At 43.8% G+C, this 21,418-nt stretch overlaps 2 protein-coding genes across 2 annotated transcripts in view; one reads left to right on the forward strand and one right to left on the reverse strand.

Moving 5' to 3' along the window:
* TCTN1 (tectonic family member 1) overlaps positions 1-13,942 on the forward strand; it is a 14,129-nt gene extending 187 nt beyond the window's left edge. The window contains exons 2-14 of the mRNA XM_009880355.1: positions 1,671-1,791; positions 3,864-3,994; positions 4,739-4,905; positions 5,315-5,402; positions 6,299-6,408; positions 9,485-9,505; positions 9,932-10,057; positions 10,653-10,778; positions 11,156-11,238; positions 11,587-11,727; positions 12,009-12,165; positions 13,219-13,344; positions 13,685-13,942. Coding sequence (XP_009878657.1) covers positions 1,671-1,791; positions 3,864-3,994; positions 4,739-4,905; positions 5,315-5,402; positions 6,299-6,408; positions 9,485-9,505; positions 9,932-10,057; positions 10,653-10,778; positions 11,156-11,238; positions 11,587-11,727; positions 12,009-12,165; positions 13,219-13,344; positions 13,685-13,828 — 1,541 coding nt within the window. The 3' untranslated portion in view covers positions 13,829-13,942. The remainder of the gene's footprint in view (positions 1-1,670; positions 1,792-3,863; positions 3,995-4,738; positions 4,906-5,314; positions 5,403-6,298; positions 6,409-9,484; positions 9,506-9,931; positions 10,058-10,652; positions 10,779-11,155; positions 11,239-11,586; positions 11,728-12,008; positions 12,166-13,218; positions 13,345-13,684) is intronic.
* Positions 13,943-15,284: 1,342 nt separating this feature from the next.
* Positions 15,285-20,119, reverse strand: HVCN1 (hydrogen voltage-gated channel 1). Its single transcript, XM_009880298.1, has 5 exons — positions 19,886-20,119; positions 19,213-19,317; positions 18,097-18,328; positions 15,842-15,954; positions 15,285-15,514 (listed from the first exon to the last, which is right to left on the reverse strand). The coding sequence occupies exons 1-5, from the start codon at positions 20,087-20,089 to the stop codon at positions 15,449-15,451; spliced, it is 720 nt and encodes a 239-aa protein (XP_009878600.1). The 5' UTR covers positions 20,090-20,119; the 3' UTR covers positions 15,285-15,448.
* Between the last annotated feature and the right edge of the window lie 1,299 nt (positions 20,120-21,418).

Here is a 21,418-nt window from a genome sequence, read left to right on the forward strand (position 1 = left end):
CAGTCACGGCCTCTGTCAGGCCTCCTGTTGTCGCTAGGCCATTGCACCGCCTCCGGCTCCTATTGCAGCCGCCCGGGGCTGGGACAGGCCTGCGCGGCAGCAGCCTTGCTTCTCCCTGGCGCCCCTGGGGATTGACCGGGGCTGTGCTGCAGCGCTGCTCTCAGCACCCCACTCCAGCCAAGGCTCGGCGCTTCCTCAGAAAGGCAGGCTCAGCAAGCCTCTGCACAGCCTTCGGGTACTGGGCAAGCTGATTCTAGCATGTGTAGGGTTGTGAGTTGGTGCTGATGGAGGGCAAGCTCTCCTGGCCTCCCAGCACCCTGCTCTGAGTCCGCAGGGCAGTGCCTGCCCTCGCAGGGGAGACCCAGACTCACCCTGCGTGTGATTGGAGAGCTCCACGTACACACCGAGCTGGTTGCACATACAGTTTGCTCCAAAACTCCTCATTCAGCCTCAGCTCTGTGGATATATAGTGGTGCTATGGCAATATAGATGACAAATGTTTGTTATTGTGGTGTCAGAAGGTGTTTTCTACTGGCTGGCAGGTATACTTTTTATTTAACTTCTGATTTCCCAGTGTTGTTGCCATCACTTCAGCTTCCCAAGATTACTTGCCAAATTAAACATGTCCCAGCGCATGCCTCCTTGGGGAAAAGAGACTTAAATCCCTGATCTCGGAGAAATAACTGCGCAATCTAATCATCCATGTTTAAACTTCTCTTGTTTACAAGGTGAGCTAAGGATTCCAGTGCTAAACTCAGCTGACAGAACAGTCAGAACTTCAGAGATTCCAGGAAATACCTGGATACTGTTCAGACGGTCAGAGAGCATCCAGGAGGCCATAGAGAAACAGACAACAGTCAAGTTGAAATAAAAGAAGCAGTAGTTACGCAAATGAGTGTGCTTTTAATATCTTGCCTACGGAGCACTGGTCTTAATTTTCTTCATTCTGTGCTATTCTTAAGTCTAGATTTGTTGTAGAACAGCAGCTCTCAAAAACAGTTCAGTAGACTAATATCTGTTCTTTGAATTTATAAAATTGAAAACCTAAGAATGTTTTAAGAAGTTGCTAAATGTATTTTGTTGAGACAGTTTACAGTGTTGCTCGCAATTACGTTCTGTATTATTGCAATATTTCACAGTATCTAAAGACAGAGAGAAAAAACAATTTCAAAGAAGTCAAGTATGGTAATGTTGGCACATCAGGAAAATATATTACTGGACACTGGGACATGCTGAATACTTGTAAACATCTCACTGCTCTGTCAAAATATTTCTCTTTCTTTTTTTCCTAATAAGCTAAAACACGGAGATAAGCATACCTTGTTTGTATTTCTTTTTTCATATTTCTTCTTTTCCCTCTGCAGCGATGAGTATATTTTCATACCTTCAAAATTCCCATTAACTCAAGTTGCTTTTTTGATTTCACAGAGAACAAGCCGTCAGATTTTCGTATGCCTTTGGTTTTGTTATTGTGTTCTGGATAGACTTGCTAAGTAGCAGAAAAGGTGGCTTTAAAAAATGACTTAAAAAATCCCCAGCCAACACGTGAATTTGGATATAGACTTTTGACCATTGTCAAAAATAAGGCGAGGTGAAAAATGAAAGTGTTAGGGAACATGCTGTAATGTGTAAAGTCCCAATTCTAATTTTAATTTAAATCTCTCCTCCAGTTGCCAAGCTGTGTGTTTGTGATCTGTTGGTGGCACAGTGTGATGTAAATTGCTGCTGTGACCCTGACTGCAGTGCAGCTGATTTCAGTCTCTTTACTACATGTTCAGTTCCTATTGTCACGTAAGTGGATAAATAGCTATATAAAATACAAAATCTTGTTTTATTTGCTGCATGCATTTGTAAGGGCTCCATCCCCTCCTCTTATCAATTCCTTACCCTCCTTCCCCCTGCCACCCTAACTCCTGCCTGCCCTTGCACCAGCCCCTGCTGTGCTAAGCCTGTAAACTTTTGGCCCTAACCAGGCAGAACAGCAAACTGGCCTCCCACTCGTTTCTCTTTCACTTATTCTCTCTTTTCTAAACTTGCGCTCCTTGCTTTTCTCCCGTTTCATTGTGCTACTGTCTATGGGCGCTTAGGTGGTGATGCCTTCTGTTGGGGGAAGAATAATGCATCTTTAGACTTTCATCAATATAATGCAGTGTCTGGAAGTCAAGAAAGCTGATACCATGGGACCATCTGGCCACCTCCGTAGGTCATCAGCAATTTATCAGTAACCTCTTTCATTATGGTTTATGATATCAACTAGAAACTTGATCAATTCAGGGCTTAATGAAGTAGTGTGAGCATTGTTCTGATCCTAGTTTTACAAGTCAGCATCCCAATCTGCTGCCTCACTGCCAGTCTGTCACTCTACAAACAGTAAAATGTAACGTTATATCAATAAAGTAATGCCAATAGTTGTTTCTTTGTTATTTACAGTTTATCTGAAAACACCTTCACCCGATTTCATCTTTTCAAAAAGGAGTTAAGAAAGCTCACTTCAAAATCGTAATGTAAAAAATCTCTTGGTGACTTCTCAGAACACTAAGTACAACTTTTCAACCCACCTTCTGCATAAATTATGCCAATCTGAACACCGGGGTTTATTCTCGGTGCTTTGAAATTTGAATTACCAGTCATCCCAGACTGTGGTTTCTTATTGTTCTTGCACACAATGACTACTGCTACCCATTTATAGATATTTATATATATCAGAAAGGTCTAATCAACGCCTTCCTGAATGACAGTTTAATTGTCTCGGGTGACTATTCTGTCTTTGTCAACTAGAAATGCATAAAATTAACTTGCGTTCCGTTCCCCAAATTCTCTGTTAAATGTTCATTTTGCATGAGAATCCATGGGATTTTCAATGACTGCAAGTATTGTGAATTTCATTATTAACACATCTAGATTTATATACGTTTGCATAATTGTGTTAGTTACTGAAAGGGTTTGACTGATGACAAGTGAGAGGCTATGTGGTCTCTGAAACAGAGGAGAAAGGGTGTCTGATTTATGATCCTACTAACAAATGGTTCACCGAATGGAAAAGTTTAACTCCATACTTAAAAAGTCATTTCTGAAAGTCATTTCACTTCTTCAGTATCTGCCCTTGACTGCTTTAGCCCCGCCTAAGTACCAGTTTCCCAAGGATCATCATTTTGTATTTCTAGCATGTAGGACACACCAGTACTCTTCAGGGTATGAACTGGCACATTCGCTGTGCAGCCTACTGCAGTTCTGGGCTGTTGTCGATGAACCCACAGCACATCTACAAATACTTTTTCTAGATTGGATGGGTTATTTCACCTCCTTGTTTCTCACTCTGCCATTTCTTTTACATGTGTCTCAAGCAGGACTTTCTTCCACCAGTCCTCCCCCCCCCCCCCCCAGTTAATATTATTCTAATATTCACAAAACTGACCATTTTTCTGGCCTACATGCCATCACGTTACCCTAAAGGTCATACTTCCCACTTGTGTTGTATAAATAAAAGTGCTTCTGAGCTGTGTATGGCCTGTGGAGCACCCTGCATCTGTGGTGTCTCACACCATCTGGATCCCATCCAACTTGTCATTTTAGCTCTAATATTATTAGGCTCTTCCCTTCCCCCTGGTCTGCCTCTTACCTTTCTTCATGTTGCTGCTCACAGTTTCCTCTGCTAGATAAAACATGTTGGAGAATTCTTTATTACTAAGCACACAGTATAAAACAATATAAACCACCTAAGGAGGCACAAGTGCTATACAAATTGTGTTAAAAGGAGCAATCTCTTTAGTACTTTTTTGATGCTGCTTCAATACATGAAAAGAACTTTAAAATGTGGTCAATACCAACTTCTAAGGGATTATTGATTTTGTTATTGTTTGCAGAGGTGACAACCGTCTCTGTAGTCAGAAAGCTGCTATATATTCTCTTGATGTTGAAGCAAATCCACCAGAAAGGATATTTAAATTAATTGACCAAGTCAATCCCAGTGTTTTTTGCATTCATGCTACAAACTGTAAGTAGAGTTCTTGCCAATATTAAGCATTGTGCTGTTATTTTTATAAGCTCTTTAGGTACCAGAAACAGATTAAAATTAGAAGTAACTAAACCTGTCAGAAAACTGGTTATTCTGTATTCACAGTCCTTGTGTTGTAATCCTTTCACTTTTGAGACTACGGAGTTAAAACATCTCATACTGTAACTCTTTGTCTTCTGTGATGAAAAAAAATGTTGGGTTTTTTTTTTTTTGTAAATAATTTAGCCTCCACAATAAATCACATTAAAGTTGTCTCATGGGAAACTGACTCCTTCTCAATCTATCACTGTAAATCTGTAATAGGTGCCGTTGGTACGAATCCTTTATGGCCAGCTTTGAGTAACATACAGGGAAGTAGGAAGTGATCAGCGCTGTGTTCTCTTAATTTAATTAAGACCGTGCAGTTCTCATCTGAATACTTAGCGTGGAAACTGTAGACACTAATTGGCACGTCTTTGTTTTGGAACATCTGATGCTGTTAGCAACTGTGATTTTGAAAGAAAAGGACTTGCCTCTTTCCTTAAGTTTAAGTTTGTGCATTCATATATCTGCTGAAATGATTAATTAAGATACCGCCTGGGTTTTGTCTTAAAGAAAAGAGAAACTGCATTGGTATTTTTCTTTCATTGAGTTTTAGCAACTCCAGAAGGAAAAATATTACTAAATAACTTTTCCGTATCTTTTATCCTAAAAGTTATCCCATTCTTTAAAATGTTTTGACAGATAAACAAGCACTCTCTTTCAGTTCCCCTGAAATGCCTACCTCTGAAAATTTTGATCAATTGCTTGAACGGTTTGGAAGTGCTACTTTCAGTGCTGAGCCTGACAGCTGGAATATGAACACAGATGCTCAAGATCCTTCTGATGCAAATGAAACGCATAGATACGAGGTAAATAATTACATGACTCAGTTAGTATTAGATTGTTCCATAAAAGAACAAGTGAATATTGTTTGCATCTCCTTTTAAAAAATTGCAGTTCTGGAAAAGACAAACTTTATTTAGGTCTTTAAATATAGAAGTGTAAAACTAAGAAGTGTAGCATTTTGTGTTAGCTTACTTAAAAAGTGAACTAGATTTTTTAAGATCTGTGAAAAATATGTAGCTGTTTTGCTATTGTAAATGTAAAGCTGTTAGCAGTGGCTTAAGAATTGATGCATAAAGTAGTATATACAGCATTGACAGATATAGTGGAAATAAGTACGTCTTTTATTGAGATTTGTTGTTAATATAAATGCTCTAAAACTTTCCATGGACGGAAACACACCTATATACTTAAACATGTTGTTTTATTTGGCAGTATGGTGTTCCTATACAGACAGCGGATGCATTTCTAAGACTGCCTAGTCCTGTTGTCTCCTCTTGGTGCTCTGATGCAAATCCTGCAGGTTGGACAATGTGTTTGAATACCGGTTTATTTGCTTTAGAGTGTTTTGCTCTGACTTGAACTTAATCAGTCAGTAAATTGGCACACACACAAATGTAAATTCAGATAAAGAGTCACGAACAAATATTTTTCAAATAGCTTCTGTTTCTCTGGGGTTTTTTTTAGACATTGATTGGAAGTTGTGTTGCATCTGTATTAAACATTCAAAGTTAGATGTGTAAATCCTTGAGAGTCTTGTTAATGGGTTGTTTATGCGACAATAAAACATCCTATTAGGTGTAATTGGTTCAATAAAATAGTACAAGGGTGACACCATGAGGGAAGAGGGTATTACACAAAGCAAGACCTAACTGGGCAACTTTTTTAAGATGTTCCCCTGGTATAACGAGGTTCCTTTCACAGCCTGAATGCAACTCAAGTCAGATTTGCAGGCTTGAGCTCTGTGTTTTAACCTTTCACACAGTTTCCTGAAAATCTGTGGAGAGGGGGGAAAAAAAAAAAAAAGAAGCCACAGCCAAAATGACACACCTGCGTTTTCCAAACCCCAGTGTTGTTATTAAATATGGTATCATAACAATCAGGATGATGGCGACAGGCAAACTGAAGTCTCTTGTGAAAGAAAAAAATAATCTTATGAGATCTCAAAAAGGAAGTCCAAAATCTTCTAGCTTTTATTAAGCTTCTATTGTTAAGAAGTAGTTTTGTCTCATAGCATTTCAGGAGAATCTAAGAAAGTATTAATCTTTATAGCTCACATAAAACCTTATCTGCAATGGAAATTATGTTTACTTTCACTTTTGCTTATACTTGAGGTTCTTACATTGTTTTTTATTTCTGCTTTTCATAATTACTCTTTAATTTAATTCAGTAATACTTTGTGACCTTTTTTTTTTCCAGGGTTTTTAGTAAACCAGGCTACAAAATGCACTAGATCAGTAAGTGTGGAAAAATGTGGCAACATTCAAGCAGTTAGTGTGCTGTTCTATATCAACTCTGGCATTTTAGCAGTAAGTATGATTTGAAACAGTCATATAGCTGACCACTGATATTACATATCTTTTTGTGTCTCCAGCATTAGGTAACTTCTATTTACTAGAGGGTATGGTGTTTTATTTGGGTTTTTAACTTGTGTGTTGGTGAGAAAAAAATTTCCCTATGTAACAGACTTTTATACAGAAAGCCTTTGGAAATGTTTTTACTTTAAGCTTTGGTAACAGAAGCATTTACTGTTCTCTGCTTAGCCAACAAAAATAATGGTCTTGAAGAGACAAGCTTGTGTCTCTGAGCTAACGCTTACTGCAATGGCAGCAGTTTTATGCTTTTCTGCACGTCTGAGCATTTTCCAAGAAGCCTATTACCAGAGTGCATAATTCTAAGAAGTCTGGGTTTTAAAGAGTTGCTAAACCTTTGTACTTAAAGAAGAACCTGTAAGGTTTAACCCTCTGCATGTATACTTCTCATACAAGCCTCAATTTTTAATAGTGAGGTGTTGTACACACATGCAAAGTCTTCCTTATAGTCCTCAAAGAACATGACCTTTTACCCCACTGAGAGCAAATTTGTTTGTATCCAACCTACTACCAAATCCAGCCTGTGGTTATTTTTCAAAGCTAGGCTTACTCTTTTGTTCCTTTTTGAACTGGAGAATGATGTCTTATGTATAAATAAGTGTTCTTTACGGATACTCAGGAAGACAAAGAAATCATGCATGCAAAATTGAAACTGAAATACATAATACCTTAAACTGATAGCTCCTTCCAGAAGCCAAAGATCATCAAGAAACAGCATACTCTTCACCATTAAAATGTTTTAAATTTATATAATTATTTAAATTAATTTAATTAGTACTCCATAGTGAATCACTGCTTAAAGATCCCTTCCAGTCCCTCACAGATTCCAAAGCTATCCACAGTAAAGGGATGCCCACTAAGTGGTTCACAGTTTCACAGGTGGGATCATTGTCCTGATCACTGAGGACCTCACTGAAATTAGCAGAGAGTTGTTCACAAATGTTAGCTTTTCATCATCTCTCTGTGGAAGAGGTGGAGAAAACTCTGTCTCAGAAGGGCTTTGAGTGTTTCCATGTGCACCCAAAGCTAGAGTTCTTGGTGGCTGCAGAACCAGAAAATAAGCATGCCTCAGGCCAGGCTCCAAGCAGGTGAATGTTTTGGAATTAAAAGATGAATTACCCTTCCTCACTAGAACAGTACATAACATGTTACCCACGTGCTGCTTTGCCAAGTACAATGGCCCAGCTTAGGAGAGGTCAGAGTTCTGTCCAAAGTACATTGGATGTTCAGGAAGGATCAGATGCTGGAACCGGAGAAGGCCGAATAGCTGCTAGAGATGGTCTGTAGGAAGCTCCCCTTCCCAAAGAGAGCTGAAGGTGGGATGTGACAATAGAAAAGCGACTTTGTATATGGGACAGGGTGGTCATGGGGCAGAGCAGGGAGCCCTGCCAGTGCCAGCAGGTGGAGCTGCCAGCAAAAGAAATGGCAAAACACATCAATGGAGGAAGGCTTGCTTTGAGCCCTGGCTGAGAGGGCTGGTGTAGAACTTCCTTCAGAAAACCCCATAATTTTGACCCCATACTCACTGCCGCGCTGGGCAACTCGAGTCACATGAAGGTCTTGGTAATTGTTGCAGTTAACCTCTGCTCTCTACCCTGGCCTGTCCAGCAGACCCAAGGGGCATTGCGGATGCGCGGAACCCTCTACCAAGATACTCATAACGTGATGCCTCACACCATGGGCAGTGTGTACTGTGCAGCTGCCAAAGCAACGTGCTGCAGCCTGCCCCTGCTTGCCTCCCTGGCTGGTGGGAAGATTAGTCAGTGGGAGGCACCAGTGGGGCTGGAGTCCTGTCTGCTGGTGACCCACAGAAACATAATCCATCACCCCAGTCACAGATAAATAGAATTTTAGGAGCTGTGATCATTCCCTCTACCCTAGTCAGAAAGAGCATGCTTCCCTGAAGGACGAGTCTCATCTTTACAAGCACTTTTATTCACACAAGTGATTTTGATGGCTGAGCTGTACCTCAGAATGTTGCTATAAATATGTGACAGCGTGTGACAGATGCTCCACCTTCAGGTCTCCAGCTCATAGGAATGTGTTCCCTGCTGGGATGTCAGATGAGCACACTGGTCTCTATGTCCTGTCATAATTCTGCAGAACTTGCTTCACAGTCAGAGTTCAGGTTTTGGTCCCTTCTCAAAGATGTGAGTCAAAGACTAATTGTGAGTCACAAAAATAAAACTTTTGACAAAAGGGTACTCTGTGTGAGTATTTTGCAGGCCTGATTGATGACCTTGGCCTGACATTTCTGCCTTTCTATGAAAATTTGGTGGAAATTTTTGAGTTTGGCAACTGTGCATGACCACACGCTGTATAACAAGGGGGATACTTGCTTCTCATTTCTTTTTTTTTTTTTAAGAGACTGTGAAACTATGGATTCGGTACCATCAGAAAGGGCCAACAAAAGCTCTTAATTTCTTTGGGTACGAACAGCCTAGCAGACTTCCTAAACTGGCAGGCTATGAATAGTTACAAGTGTTTTTGCACAGATCTGCAATAGGAACAATGTTCTCTGACGCCCTCAGTAGGTCAAATGCTATGATGCACAATACCAGTCAAGCCTAACTGAGATGCCTTTTTCGGGCCGCCTTTCTGATGCAAGTAAACTTTTTCAGTGTTTCTTAGTTTTGATGTTCAAATAGAGCACCCAAGGGGAACACCAACAGCATCTACTACTTATTGAATGCATTGCATGTTTATTGGAAATGCAGTCAAAGCTAGGCCTGAGGGAAAACTGATGGAACTCACTAAGAAATTTTCCAGTTACTGTCAGAGGAAGAGGATTCGACTGCAACATTTTGTCCACTAGCCACAGAGAATGGCAGTTATTTTCACACTGCCTGGCTACTGTAATGTATGTCCAATCACTTCCACAATGCAAAAGTTATTGCAATGATAGAGAGTTAAATAGGCAAAGCAGTTACGCCTTAACTGCTTTACTTAACTGCTACTTGTAATAGGCTATACCTTTGCTGCTGTTTGAATTTGTTCTTTTGTTCTTCTCTAGGTGCCCAAATCAAGTCAGATGGTAAGTATCCTTCTAACTTAGTTGGAAGACCTGGGGGAAAAATTCTTACTTAATTATAGTCAGTGGGAGTTTTTCACTGACTTCATTGGAACAGGGACTTTATCTTTAATCTTTACTGATACCAAATGATAGAATTTTTCTAATATAATGATACTTAGCAATGACAAGATAATACACGACCTGCAAACATTTAAGTCTGATGCATTCTTCTCATATGAAACTCTCTTTTTAAGTAACTCTCTCTAGTTACTTAAAAATAGAATCTTCTGTTGAACTTCAGCAATACATGTAACAGTTGTCATTCAGAGGATTATTGGCTGCTGTCTCTGTGGAACAGAACCCAGAAGGGTCACAAACATAATAATACAGAAAAAGCCCCAAATAATTATACACAATATTCAGAAATGACATTAATTTGTTTTCCAGGTTAATATTACTGTCCAGTCTGTAGTTGTCCAGTCTCTGAATGGAATGCGGACTTTACTTAATGATAGTGATGTCCTCAGGCTCCCTATGATTTTGGATGAACTCTGTATAAATATCGTTCTTGGGGTAGGTATGACAGTTATTTTCCTCTTCATGTTTGATGGAAAGCATGTACGCATCAAATCACTTCTGATTCACAAATTGCATAGATGTGAGAAAGGCCTTGCACAGTTTCCATATATTGTGACATCTCCAAAGCAAACGTGACAGGAAAAACACTGACTTTGGGATAGAAGAGTGTGTTTTGCAACAAAATAATAACTATATGCAATGTAACATGGAGACAGGATGAAATCCTTTTTTAGTATTACTGTGTGTGTATATGATGTAACAGACAATAACACGAGTTTAGAATCTACGTTATGCTTGGGAGATGACTTCAGGCACAGTGGTGGCCGAGACAGGGGAATACACAGTGCACATCATCTCATCTTTTAATCTTAAGTAGGTGAACATAAAGTTTACACTTAGAAGAGTTTTATCAAGAAGTCAGTTTTGAAGAGGCTCCAGCCTCTAGAGGATATAGTATATCTCTACCACGTAGTTGAGTGTTCCTTAAGCAAGGAAGAAAACAATACTTACATAGTTTTAAATTCCTTTTTTCTAGTTTCATACTCTTCTGTATTTGTTCTAATTAATATCTAAAATGTTTAATTTTCAGGTGAGTTATCACATTACTTACACAGACGCAGGAGAAATAATAGAAGCAGCTGCTTCTTTTGTCTTGGGGGCAATTAACAAAGAAGCACTTTCAATACAGCAGAGCTTTGAAATCAGCTTTACTCAGGTAACTGCTAGAGATGTTATGGATGACTTGTTGAAAGACACTTAATTACAAAACTTATTAAACTTGAATCAGAACAATTGTTAGCAGCAAGGTAAAATGTAACTTGCCCTGGATATGCAAATGAGGCAGCGTTTCAGAACTGGGCAATAAAAGTCTCCAAAGTCTGTTTTTCACTTAGAAGAGTCATCTTGTGACTCTGTATGTCCAGTGAAAGCAAAGCCTGCCCCAATGTTAGAGAGCTGTTATAATCTTACAGAGCACTCTTACTGCTATCATTGTTCAAGGCAGTTAATAATCCTAAAATAAGTGAAATACTTCTGTGTTTTCCAGCCATTTCAGTACAGGATAAGAACTAATACTGTAGCTTTGCATTGCAGGTAAATACAAAGCCAGTTCCTCTCAGTGGTAATCCTGGTTATGTTGTTGGACTGCCTCTAAGAGCGGGCTTCCGGCCACAAGGATATCCTTTCCCTGTTGAAATTTTCCTTGCAGCATTTGTTTCGGTCCATCTTCACAAATGCTTTCTAGCATGGACATCTATAAAACGTATCTGTTCTTTATCAAAAGTAAAAGCGTGCTTCTTTGGCTATGTTTTAGAAGTAGCGAATGACTCAGTCCTGACTGCAATCTCCCGGGACTTTTTAGTGAGGTAGATTTAGACCTTCATTGTACACTCTAGTGCTTCTTCACAGTGTAAGAGGAGTCTTCAGCTATTACAGCATTTTCAGATATATTTTAAGGATGTGGTTAAGGATTCTTTTTTCATGGTATAGATCAAGTATTGAATTTTGCCTTAACTGTGCGCTACATCTGGCATCATTCAGAATACTAACAAATATGGTCAACTTACCATTCTGCAAAGTACATCCAACCAGGACTGTCTGGCAGCACAGGGAGCCAGAACCCCAATATTATTTGGTTATAACATGGTATCAGGCTGTAAGTTACGGTAAGAGGACATTTCTTTTTTTTTTTTTTTTGATTTAGTGCTTTTAACCTTCTGACAACCCTTTCCATTAGAATCTGTTCAGGTCATGGGACATTTATACTGCTGTAGGAGTATTTAATTACAAAAAATGTCATTTAATTAACAATGGTCTTTCTCTTGAAAAGATTGTGTACATTAGCAACTGTAGCCAGAAGGCTTGAACAGTGCATGAGAGCAAGGAGAAATTACTACTGTGCCAAACCAATGGATTTTGCTTTAACTCATCTTTTTTGTTCTGGAAGAATTACTGCAGCTATGAAATGTCAGCCTTTGACTCAGACCCTCCTAGATTTACTGAAGGGACAAAGCTTTCCTGAATACGTGGCCTCCTTTGGAAATTCTCAAGCCCAGGATGTGCTTGACTGGGTGCCGATAACTCACCTCCACACCTCAGAACAGGTAAAAGTTATACCACCACCACCCCCCCTTCACTCTTACTGTCCTCTCTCCCGAGATCTGTACCTGTACTGCAGCATCAGTTTAGGTTTCTCAGACCTACGGGGAAAAAAATGCAGAAAAAAACTGGAGAAAAGTCCTCCCGGGGTATTCACAAATGAGGAGTTTCCCTCTTGCTGTAGAAGACAGGGTTTACTTTGAATCAAGCTGGTATCAGGCACCTCAGTTATGGATCAGGACAATGTGTTAGGAACAAAATGAGTTCTAGCCACAGTTTAGAGTCTTGCTCCTCAGATGGGATGAAGCACAAGAGGTAAGGTTGAAACAGTGAAGTAACAGAACCGGTGTTCCTCCTTGGTGCTCTTATGCCAGGTTAGAGTAAGATAGCAAAAATCCTTTAAAGCACAGAGACAGTATGCTTGAGTGACCCAAACACTACATTTATTCTTAACATCTTCTGCAGTAGCCCTTCTCCTCCCGATGCAGTGCAGTCCCTGCTATCGGTGCTAGGCAGTGCTGCTCGGCACGTGCTGAACGACAGCACCCCCTCAATGACAGCTTGTATATAGGTTTCTTGCATGCTTGTGCAACTAAACAGTGAACGATTTCTGTAACCAGAAACTTGACAGTTCAAGAAGATAGATCTACAGATATTTAAGATTGTAGGCTTCAAAATTCTGCCCTGGCAGAGTTAAGGATTTGCTACTGGCCCAACAGTGTTACTGAATTAAGTCCTCCTACTAAAAAGAGCCAGCTCAGCACTGTCGCTAAGAGCCAAAGTCCTGCCCTACTCAGGTAAAACAGTCCTGCCTGAAGTGCAGGTACAGAGTCGGTTTGTCTCCTATGGAGAAACAGCAGGGACACCCCTAAGCCAAGGTGGCACACACCCGTGCTGCCTGCACAGGCAGCGGTCCAGGGTGCAGGCATGGCGTAGTTGCTTTGGTAACCTCCCGGAGCAAGCTTTCTGTGGGCATTCTGCCAGTTTAATAAGATGAATAATTAATGCGGTTGCTTCTGTACAAGTCAGACAATGAGAGAATTTATAACACTTTTCAGAGCTCGTGCCAAATACCGGTATCACTTGAAATAGAAGTGAAGTGGACTAAATACGGATCCCTAGTCAATCCACAAGCCAGAATAGTCAATGTTACAGCAACGATCACTACCACCACGTTGAAACAGGTATGTAATTAAATTGCAGGATTTGAGATAAAAAGAATGGCTTGTTTTGCTTAGGTGTCAGCTGTGTACCATGACCCAGTTAATCTCTTTATCTAAAGGTAGCACTTCATATTAGAGTGTATTACAACCAACAGTTTCTGTTCCAACTCAAACACAACTGTGGGCTGCTTGCCAAAACACACTTCCATAAAAATCTATACATCGTTCATGAAAAGAAACATGGAACTGTATACGAAAAAAAACTTTTTACAAATAACAGCTGAAAATATAACCCAGTCCGAACAAAGCAGTCATACAAAGAGAAGACTGAAGCTAATGACCATTTGTATTTTTATTGCAGCTTCCCTCGGGAAAGGACAGGACTATTCCTATAACAAGTTCTGTTGTTTTCACGGATATTTCTTCACCTGCAGAGCCAGGCTATAAAGCCTGGCCCACCATTGATGCCAAGTTACCCTTTGATTTTTTCTTTCCATTTGTCTAGTAAGCGTGCATCAAAAAACCCAAACAAACCATATTGCTGCTTTTTCTGATTTTTAGTCCATTTCCTAAAGAAGCGAGGTTTATACAGTCACTGTAATGTGCTGTCAGTTTCTTCTAAATTGTAGACACACTGGGTTAAAATTTGCTGAGAGAGAAAGGATGAGCCCTTTTGAGGGTTCTCAGAAGCTTTAGGGCAGAAAAAAAAAGCATATTAAATAGAAATTTCCCCATTATACCTCTGCCGAGAGGAAAAAAGATTGCAGTATGAACTTGATGGTGGCTCCAGCTGGCCAGTCAGCACACGTACAGCCACCAGCCTTCCCGCACCTCGGATGCTCTGAAGTAGCGCTACTCCGAGGTGCCTGCCTAGCAGTGTCAGGGCAGGAGGGGAAGGGAAGAGCACAGGGACACGGTGCGGCTCCACCAGAAAGTAGGCTGCATTATTCTGTGAAGAGCAGAGCTAAATTGTTAATTAAAGTAATCATGTGCTATTAGACAAGGCCTCTGCTTCATCTATTTTCATAGATGAATAAGCCATGTATTTCTAGCTGTTTTTCCCCAAACCAATAATTAATTACCTTTCTTTAAAAATCCAAAGAGTTTAGTGATGCTTTCAGAAAAGCTCAATGACCCTTCCAGCTGACTCTGGCTGAAATCAATTGGGGACGCCTGGTACAATCAACACCTTTCAAAATTCCCACTTATTGGATCTTCTTCTTCAACTGTAAAATAGTCTCACCACAGGGACCTTCTAGAACCTGAAAAAGTTCACGTTGTGTTCAAAGACCAGCTTGTTCTGGAGTCTAACTGTTCCCAGCAGTCCACTCACCTACATCTGTTCTTACATATTCTAATTCTTTTGACGTGTTGATTTATGAGCGGTGGAAGCAGAAAGAACTTTGTAGCCCAGCAGGCAGCAAAAGAACACTTAAAATGGAAGAAGAGATGAGAGAATGCAGTATCAGAACTCAAATCTGCTGTTGAGAACCAGGCATTGTTTGACGTAAGATGGCACGTGTTTGCCTCTATTTTGGTGCTGATTTGGTTGTCAACTAAAGGAGTGCTATGTTGGTATTTTTTAAATGAACGTTATATAAATAACAAAGTGGCACAAGCAGCAACAGAAACGAGGAAACTACCAACAACATGAAAAGAATGGTTGGCAAAGAAGAGATGTACTAATGACGAATGGTCAGCTTGTAGAGAAGAAATGACCTTTTCAGCTTGGATTCCTATCATCTGCACTGCAAGTTTCTACAAGATGTTGCAAACAAAGAACATTACCACAGAAAAATTCAATTATTTAAAATAAGTGGTACTTTTGTGGATGTACAGCTTGTAAAGATGGGTCTTTATTAAATTATTTTGCACTTGTGACTGTACAACTGTACAAGAAAGGTCTTATGAAATCACTGTTTACAGGGAGTGCGCATGATTAATTTTCCAGCAAAACTGTTTTTGCGATCCCAAGATCTAATCAAAGTGTGGGCAAATAGAAAATGTTTATAGACAACACTATACAAGAGAAAGCAAAGAGACAGGAAAACCTTTCAGGTTGAACCGGTAGATATCGACACTGCGTTCTCCGGGGCAGACTTCTCCACCTCAGAAGACCGGCCTCCTATTTTTGCTCGCTGAGGAGTCCGTGCTGTTTTAATATCTTGTTAAGCCTCTCGATTTCTTGCTCCTGTTGGAGACAAAAGTCAAATCCTTAATACAGCTCTTGCATTTCAGCAGTGGGAAAATCGGGGGGAACCTGGGAAACTATTTTAAGGTATCTCGCTGCAGTAGAACAGGACAACCTGGCTAAAGTAAGTAGGACAGAAGTAGCCGTCATTCCTTTGCAGCAAGAGAAGCACAGGCAGGGCTGCGGTTCCTCAGCCCAGCTTACCCCACACCTTTCTGATGAGGAAACCAAGCTGACAGTGGCAACCTTGCAAAAGGATCCCAGGCCAGCTCGTCCTGGGGAGCAGCCAGCGGGTAAACCTTGTTTAAATTAAAAGTGTTTTCTTACCTTCTCTGCGCAGCTGTTTTCCAGTTGTTCAACCTTTGTTGCAAGTTTCAGGTTTGCTTGCTTTAGCTTGGACACTTGTTGTTCAGAGCGGGTCTTTACCGATAAAATTATTCCTGTGAAACAATTCACAGTGGGTTCGTTTTACAATGTAAAACAGCCACGAGCAGGAGGTTAACAGTACAGAGGGTCTGTATTCAAGGAGTTAAACGTGTTCCTCTCGAGCTCTGGTTCTGTCATCTTCAAACCACCCTTCCCAAGTGTTTTTCTTAATGAGGAGGGTTTTAAATTAGCCACCCCAGGGATTCAGATACTGATACTCTGCTGGGAAGAGGCAGTCTGGCCTCTGAGCTGAATTAATCAGTCAGACTGTCATTCAAATCCTGAATTTGAATTTGCTCCCTTGGCAGAGCCTGGGGGGAATGTAACTGGCAGCTTTGTTGTCACGAGGGGCTGCATTTTAGCCGGTTTCATGTAGTTGGGAGCCTTGCTCTAACAGCAGTGCGCAGCACAGCCTGGGGCACAAGGCTCTTGTCCCCTGCCCGGGGGCCGAGCGCTCCTGCCAGGTGTAACTGGACATGGCACATCATCAGGTCCTTAAGGTTTTCGCTTCACCTTGCACAGCTGCAGTGAGAGTGCACAGTTTCTCATTACAGCGGAGGTGTCACTTCTTTACCGAAATATTCTTAGGTTATTACATGTGAACTCAGCCCCCACAGCAAAGGCATTTTCTTCCCACCCTTTTCCAAGGGGGGGAGAAAAAAAAATAGCTTGGTAAGAGCACGAAGAACATCACGTTCTTCCTACCCGACAGAGCTCTCCTCCGGCTGTTGACAGAACAATGCACACGAAGGCAGGCACCGGTGCGTGCCTGTGTTTTAGTGCTACAGGCAGCAAGCTTGGGGTTTGGGGGTTCATTTCTCAGAAGACAAAGCAACCATGCTGCTTTATTTGCATTGATAACATCAAACAGTCCCCACCTGCCTGTAACCCGGTCCTTATCAATCAACAGTGACTGAAGGCAGTGAACCGTGCCTGGGCTCAGACACACAACATCTGAAGCTTGGGGCAGATTTTCTTTGTCCCCTCTGTTGCTCCAAGCCGGCAGGCACGGTGAGAAGCTTAGGGGGAAAGCCAGGAGCACCCAAGGATAAGGAGATTTACTTGTTTTTCTGCTGTAAAACAGCATGTTAAGAGACACCAGGGTTCCTGTGGCTCACGCAGCTGCACATGAATCCGGTTTCTCTCTGACTTTCACTCCGATCTAAAAAGAGCCACAAGCTAGTTCACATATTCCCTTTTCCTGGCCAGTGCCACCCATCAGGCACGTTCTTCCCATCAAAATGGCAGCGGGGGGCTGCAGGTGACGGACTCGGCCCCAGCCATCCTTTCTTTCCTTTTGTTCTGACTAACAAGACTTACAGCTGCATCAAGTACAGGGCACCCACCAAACGCGCACTCGTAGGCACAGGACAGCACTTGGGCTGAGGTTTCACGCAATAATTCGGGATAATCCCATTGCCACATTTTTTGAATCCCAAAATCCTTTCCCAGAGAAGGGAGAAAATGTTTCCAGCTACAGTTGTTTCAGAAGTGTCTGAATTTACATCTATTTGCAACAATTAAAACAGCAGTCGGTAAAGTTTGATTTGAGGATATATATATTTCTCTTTTTACTGTGAGCCCTTTGAATCCAAGCAAGAAAGATCCAGAGTTGAGATCAGGACATTCCCTGCAGCATCCCTGGAGGGGATGACAGAGTCACGGCAGAACATCAGAGCAGTAAACCCCACTCTGCTACAGAAGTAGATTCAGAAGAGCAGGGTTTTACCCTGCTCCGCTGTTAAACTGTTGCCAAAAGGATCCTACGATGCAAACTTAAGATGCAAGCCATCTCCCTCCAGGAGGGAAGAATGCAGGAACAAGTTGTTTCTAGGGGAACATGCCCGATGCTGCCATGCTAGAGCTGGGCATCTCCACTAGCCTGGGCCGGCTGCCGTGTCCCCATCACCGAGGCATCACACCAACACAAGCAGCAGATTGTGGCTGCTCCAAAGAAATTACAACCTAATTGAGGCCACACTCCAGCAATGAAATCTGCACAGGCAAAACTCCAAGTTTGCTGGGAGAGCAAGACCCTGGGGTCTCGCAGATGGCTTCGAGAAGGGAACAAAGATGCGACCCCAGATAATTCAGGTAAGGTCAGGGAATCCAACCCATGCACAAAGGAAAGCTCCCGACCGGCCGCACACACCTACCGTTGATAATCCTGGCCACGCGCCACAGCCGCAGGAGTATCAGGAGCCCAACAGCTTCAAATTCGTGCTCCCGGAAGATGAGGACAACGTCGAGGATGAAGGACACAATGACGACGATCCCGTCCAGCACTTCAAACTTGTGGTGGAAGAACTCCCGGCGGTAGACAAAGACTTTAAACCCTACCTCAACCAGGAAGATGGTTAAAATGGAAAGGGAGAGGTAGTGGAAAACCTGAGAAAAGAGAGCACGAGTTTAGGGCCAGGAACCCCTCCTGTGTGCATGTGAGCAGGGCAGGCTGGAAAACCTCCACCGCTCAAGGGCATATCTAATCTGACTCTACAAGGAAGAGAGCTGGGGACTTTGCTTCTGCTGTAAAGGACAACCAGAGCGAGCATGTGGCAACCAGTGGCTTTGTGTAAGCCGGACCAGGAGGTGTGAAGACAACCGGGAGAAGGGTAGCGAGACCGATTCGGCTCTGCTGCAGCCCAAGAAAACACAAAGCTGCTTCATGGACCGACACGAGCCGAGCCAGGTTGGCCCCACACACTGCAGAGCTGTCACACAAATCCCAGCAAGACCTTTGTGTGCCTGTGACTGCTGGCTCGGCAAAGCTGAAGGTCCAGGTCCTGCCTGCCCAGTCATCCTGTCTAGTGGGCTTTGAACCACCACAGAGAGGGAAATCATGGTTCACATTGTAATTTCCCTGCATTTTTGGCTTGGCAGGCTGAGAGTTGAGGTTGTTCAGCCTGGAGAAGAGAAGGCTCTGGGGAGACCATAAGCAGCCTTCCAGTATCTGAAGGGGGCCTACAAGAAAGCTGGAGAGGGACTTCTTACAAGGGCATGTAGTGATAGGATGAGGGGTAATGGCTTCAAACTGGAAGAAGGGAGATTTAGAATAGATATTAGGAAAAAAAATTTCACTCTGAGGGTGGTGAGGCACTGGAACAAATTGCCCAGGGAAGTTGTAGAGGCCCCATCCTTGGAAAGGTTCAAGGCCAGGCTGGATGGGGCTTGGAGCAACCTGATCTGGTGGGAGGTGTCCCTGCCCAGGGCAGGGTGTTGGAACTAGATGTTCTTCAAGGTCCCTTCCAGCCTAAACCATTCTATGATTTTACCTTTGGGGTTATATTATATTTGTCCGGATGGATGATTTTCAAGTCCATGAGCAATTCCCCGAGGACCAGCAAGGCATCCAGGATGACCAAGCAGACAACCAGGATCTGTCAGAGGAAAAGAACCAATGTGAAGCCTTTCCCAGCATGGATGGATTGGCAAGAGGAGCTGACACAGCCTTCAGCTAAACATGCCCCAACACGCTGCGTCCCCGATTTGGCTGGTTACATTTCACAGAGCTTTCTGTGGCTCCCACCCAGGACTCCCACTCCCTCAGCCCCTGGTCGGTGGGTCATTCCTGCAGAGTCTCACCCATATGAAACTGCTTCGCTCCCCACCAAACTCAGCTGTTTCTCCACTGCTTGGCGTGGGAGAATCTTGGGGAGCTCAAGCCAGGGGAGAGCATGTGCCTCCACCCGTGCCGTGGTGAGCGTGCACCGAGGCTTGTCGCCGCTCAGGAAACATCTGCGCCCACTGTGGAGCGGTGCGTTTCCGAGAGGACAGCCCAGCTCAGAGGCAGCAGCCACTCTCACAGGAGCTGCCGAGTGCTCACAAGCTCAGCACTGCTCCCAGCCCACCACTGCGTGCTCCATCCCACATCAGTTTTGCCGTCACAGGCACTCTTGGCCAAGTCTCGCCCTCATTTCCCTTCAGCCTGGCTTTGTTCTTTCTCACCTGAAACCTGTGGGAACTGAAGAGCTTTTTCATCATGTCCTGGAAGGAGACACGGCTCCTGGTGGGCTCCAGCTTGATCTCCGAATCCGGCTGCTTCTCCCCATTCTCCCCAGCTTCCTCCTCCTCCTCCCACTTCTGATAGTCGTTGCTCCACTGCACGGGGTCGTCCCCCACCACTGTGAAGTGCTTCAGGTATCTGGACATGGCTCTGGATCAGGCTGGCATCACCCTGCCAACGTCTGAGGGACAAGAGCAGAGTGTCACTGCCCCGCTCAGGGCCAACTGAGGATGCCAAATCTCCCATTTCACCACAGCGAGCGTGACAAGAGCATGACATTTTGTTCAGACGTGGCCGGCCGGGTGGTGTGGACGGGCCCTGCTGACGGGAAATTGCTTAACGGTGGTGCCACTTGTTTTGCATCACCTCCCACGGCACGATGCAGAGCCCCTACCGCGCTCCCCAATGCTGCTGCACCCCGTTAGGCTGCTCTACAACGAGGAACTTCCTCGTGAGGTATTGCCAAACATCTCAAAACAAAGCATCGATTACAGGAGAAAAAAAACGCCAGCCCGTATCTCGCATCTCATGGTGCAAGAGGAGGCAGCTGCCGATTTCCCGTTGGAAAGAGCCATTGTGTTTCTATTAGACACTGATCGATGGAGGTTATCGGTCAGGAGCTGGAAGCAGGCGATTTCCTTCCCTTCGTTTGCTCTCTCAGCCCCTACGCACCGGGGCAGGCTGCTGTTAGCATCGGGTCCGAGACAAACCCTCCACTGCGCTCCCAGCGCTGCCCTCGTCCCTTCAGCTGGCCGCGTTGCAGCCCAGCTGCCCCTGGAGCTAACCGGAGCCTCCTCACCCTCCAGCCACACCACCAAGCTGAAGAACAGCCGTAATTTCCCTTTGTTAACATCTGTCGCCACTATTATTTCAGCCTTTGCAGGTAAAATAAGCAGGTGATCCCCGCATTTCAGCCTGGCTGGCGGGTGATGCTGTCCTCCCCCATCTCCTCGCTGTGCATCCCCCAGAGCCGACCTCACCCCCAGGCATCCCGGCATCAGCCCGTCCCTGTGGGCGCCCAGCGAGGGACAGGGCCAACCCCAAACCCACAGACAATCCCGGTTGCAGCTCAGCTCTGAGAACGGCTACAGGAGAGGCTCCATCCGCGCCCGCTCTCATGTTCCTCTGTCACAGCCTCACCTCTTTGGGCAACCCGGCGAGACTGCCTGGCCCACAAACCCTGCCGAAAACCGCTTCTGACACCAGCTGACAACTGTGTCCCCAAGCCTGGCGGGGCTCTCCGTGCATCCCTCCTTGGCCAAAACCGGCCGGGTAGCTCAGCACAAGCTGCTCTTGCCCCGCTGGAGCCACCGTGGGTCTGCCCGTGCCCCCGGGCTGCTCTCCCTCCCCTCGGCTCCCTGCAAGCGGAGGTCCTGGGGGGCCACGGTGGGCTCCACTCACAGCGACAGTGGCTGTTGGGTGGCATGTGGGCTCCGGGCCCCCTCGTCAACCACCATAGGGGATGGAGATGGCCC

The sequence above is a fragment of the Charadrius vociferus genome, unplaced genomic scaffold (genome assembly GCF_000708025.1).
Source record: "Charadrius vociferus isolate BGI_N301 unplaced genomic scaffold, ASM70802v2 scaffold332, whole genome shotgun sequence".
Taxonomy (NCBI): Eukaryota; Metazoa; Chordata; class Aves; order Charadriiformes; family Charadriidae; genus Charadrius; species Charadrius vociferus.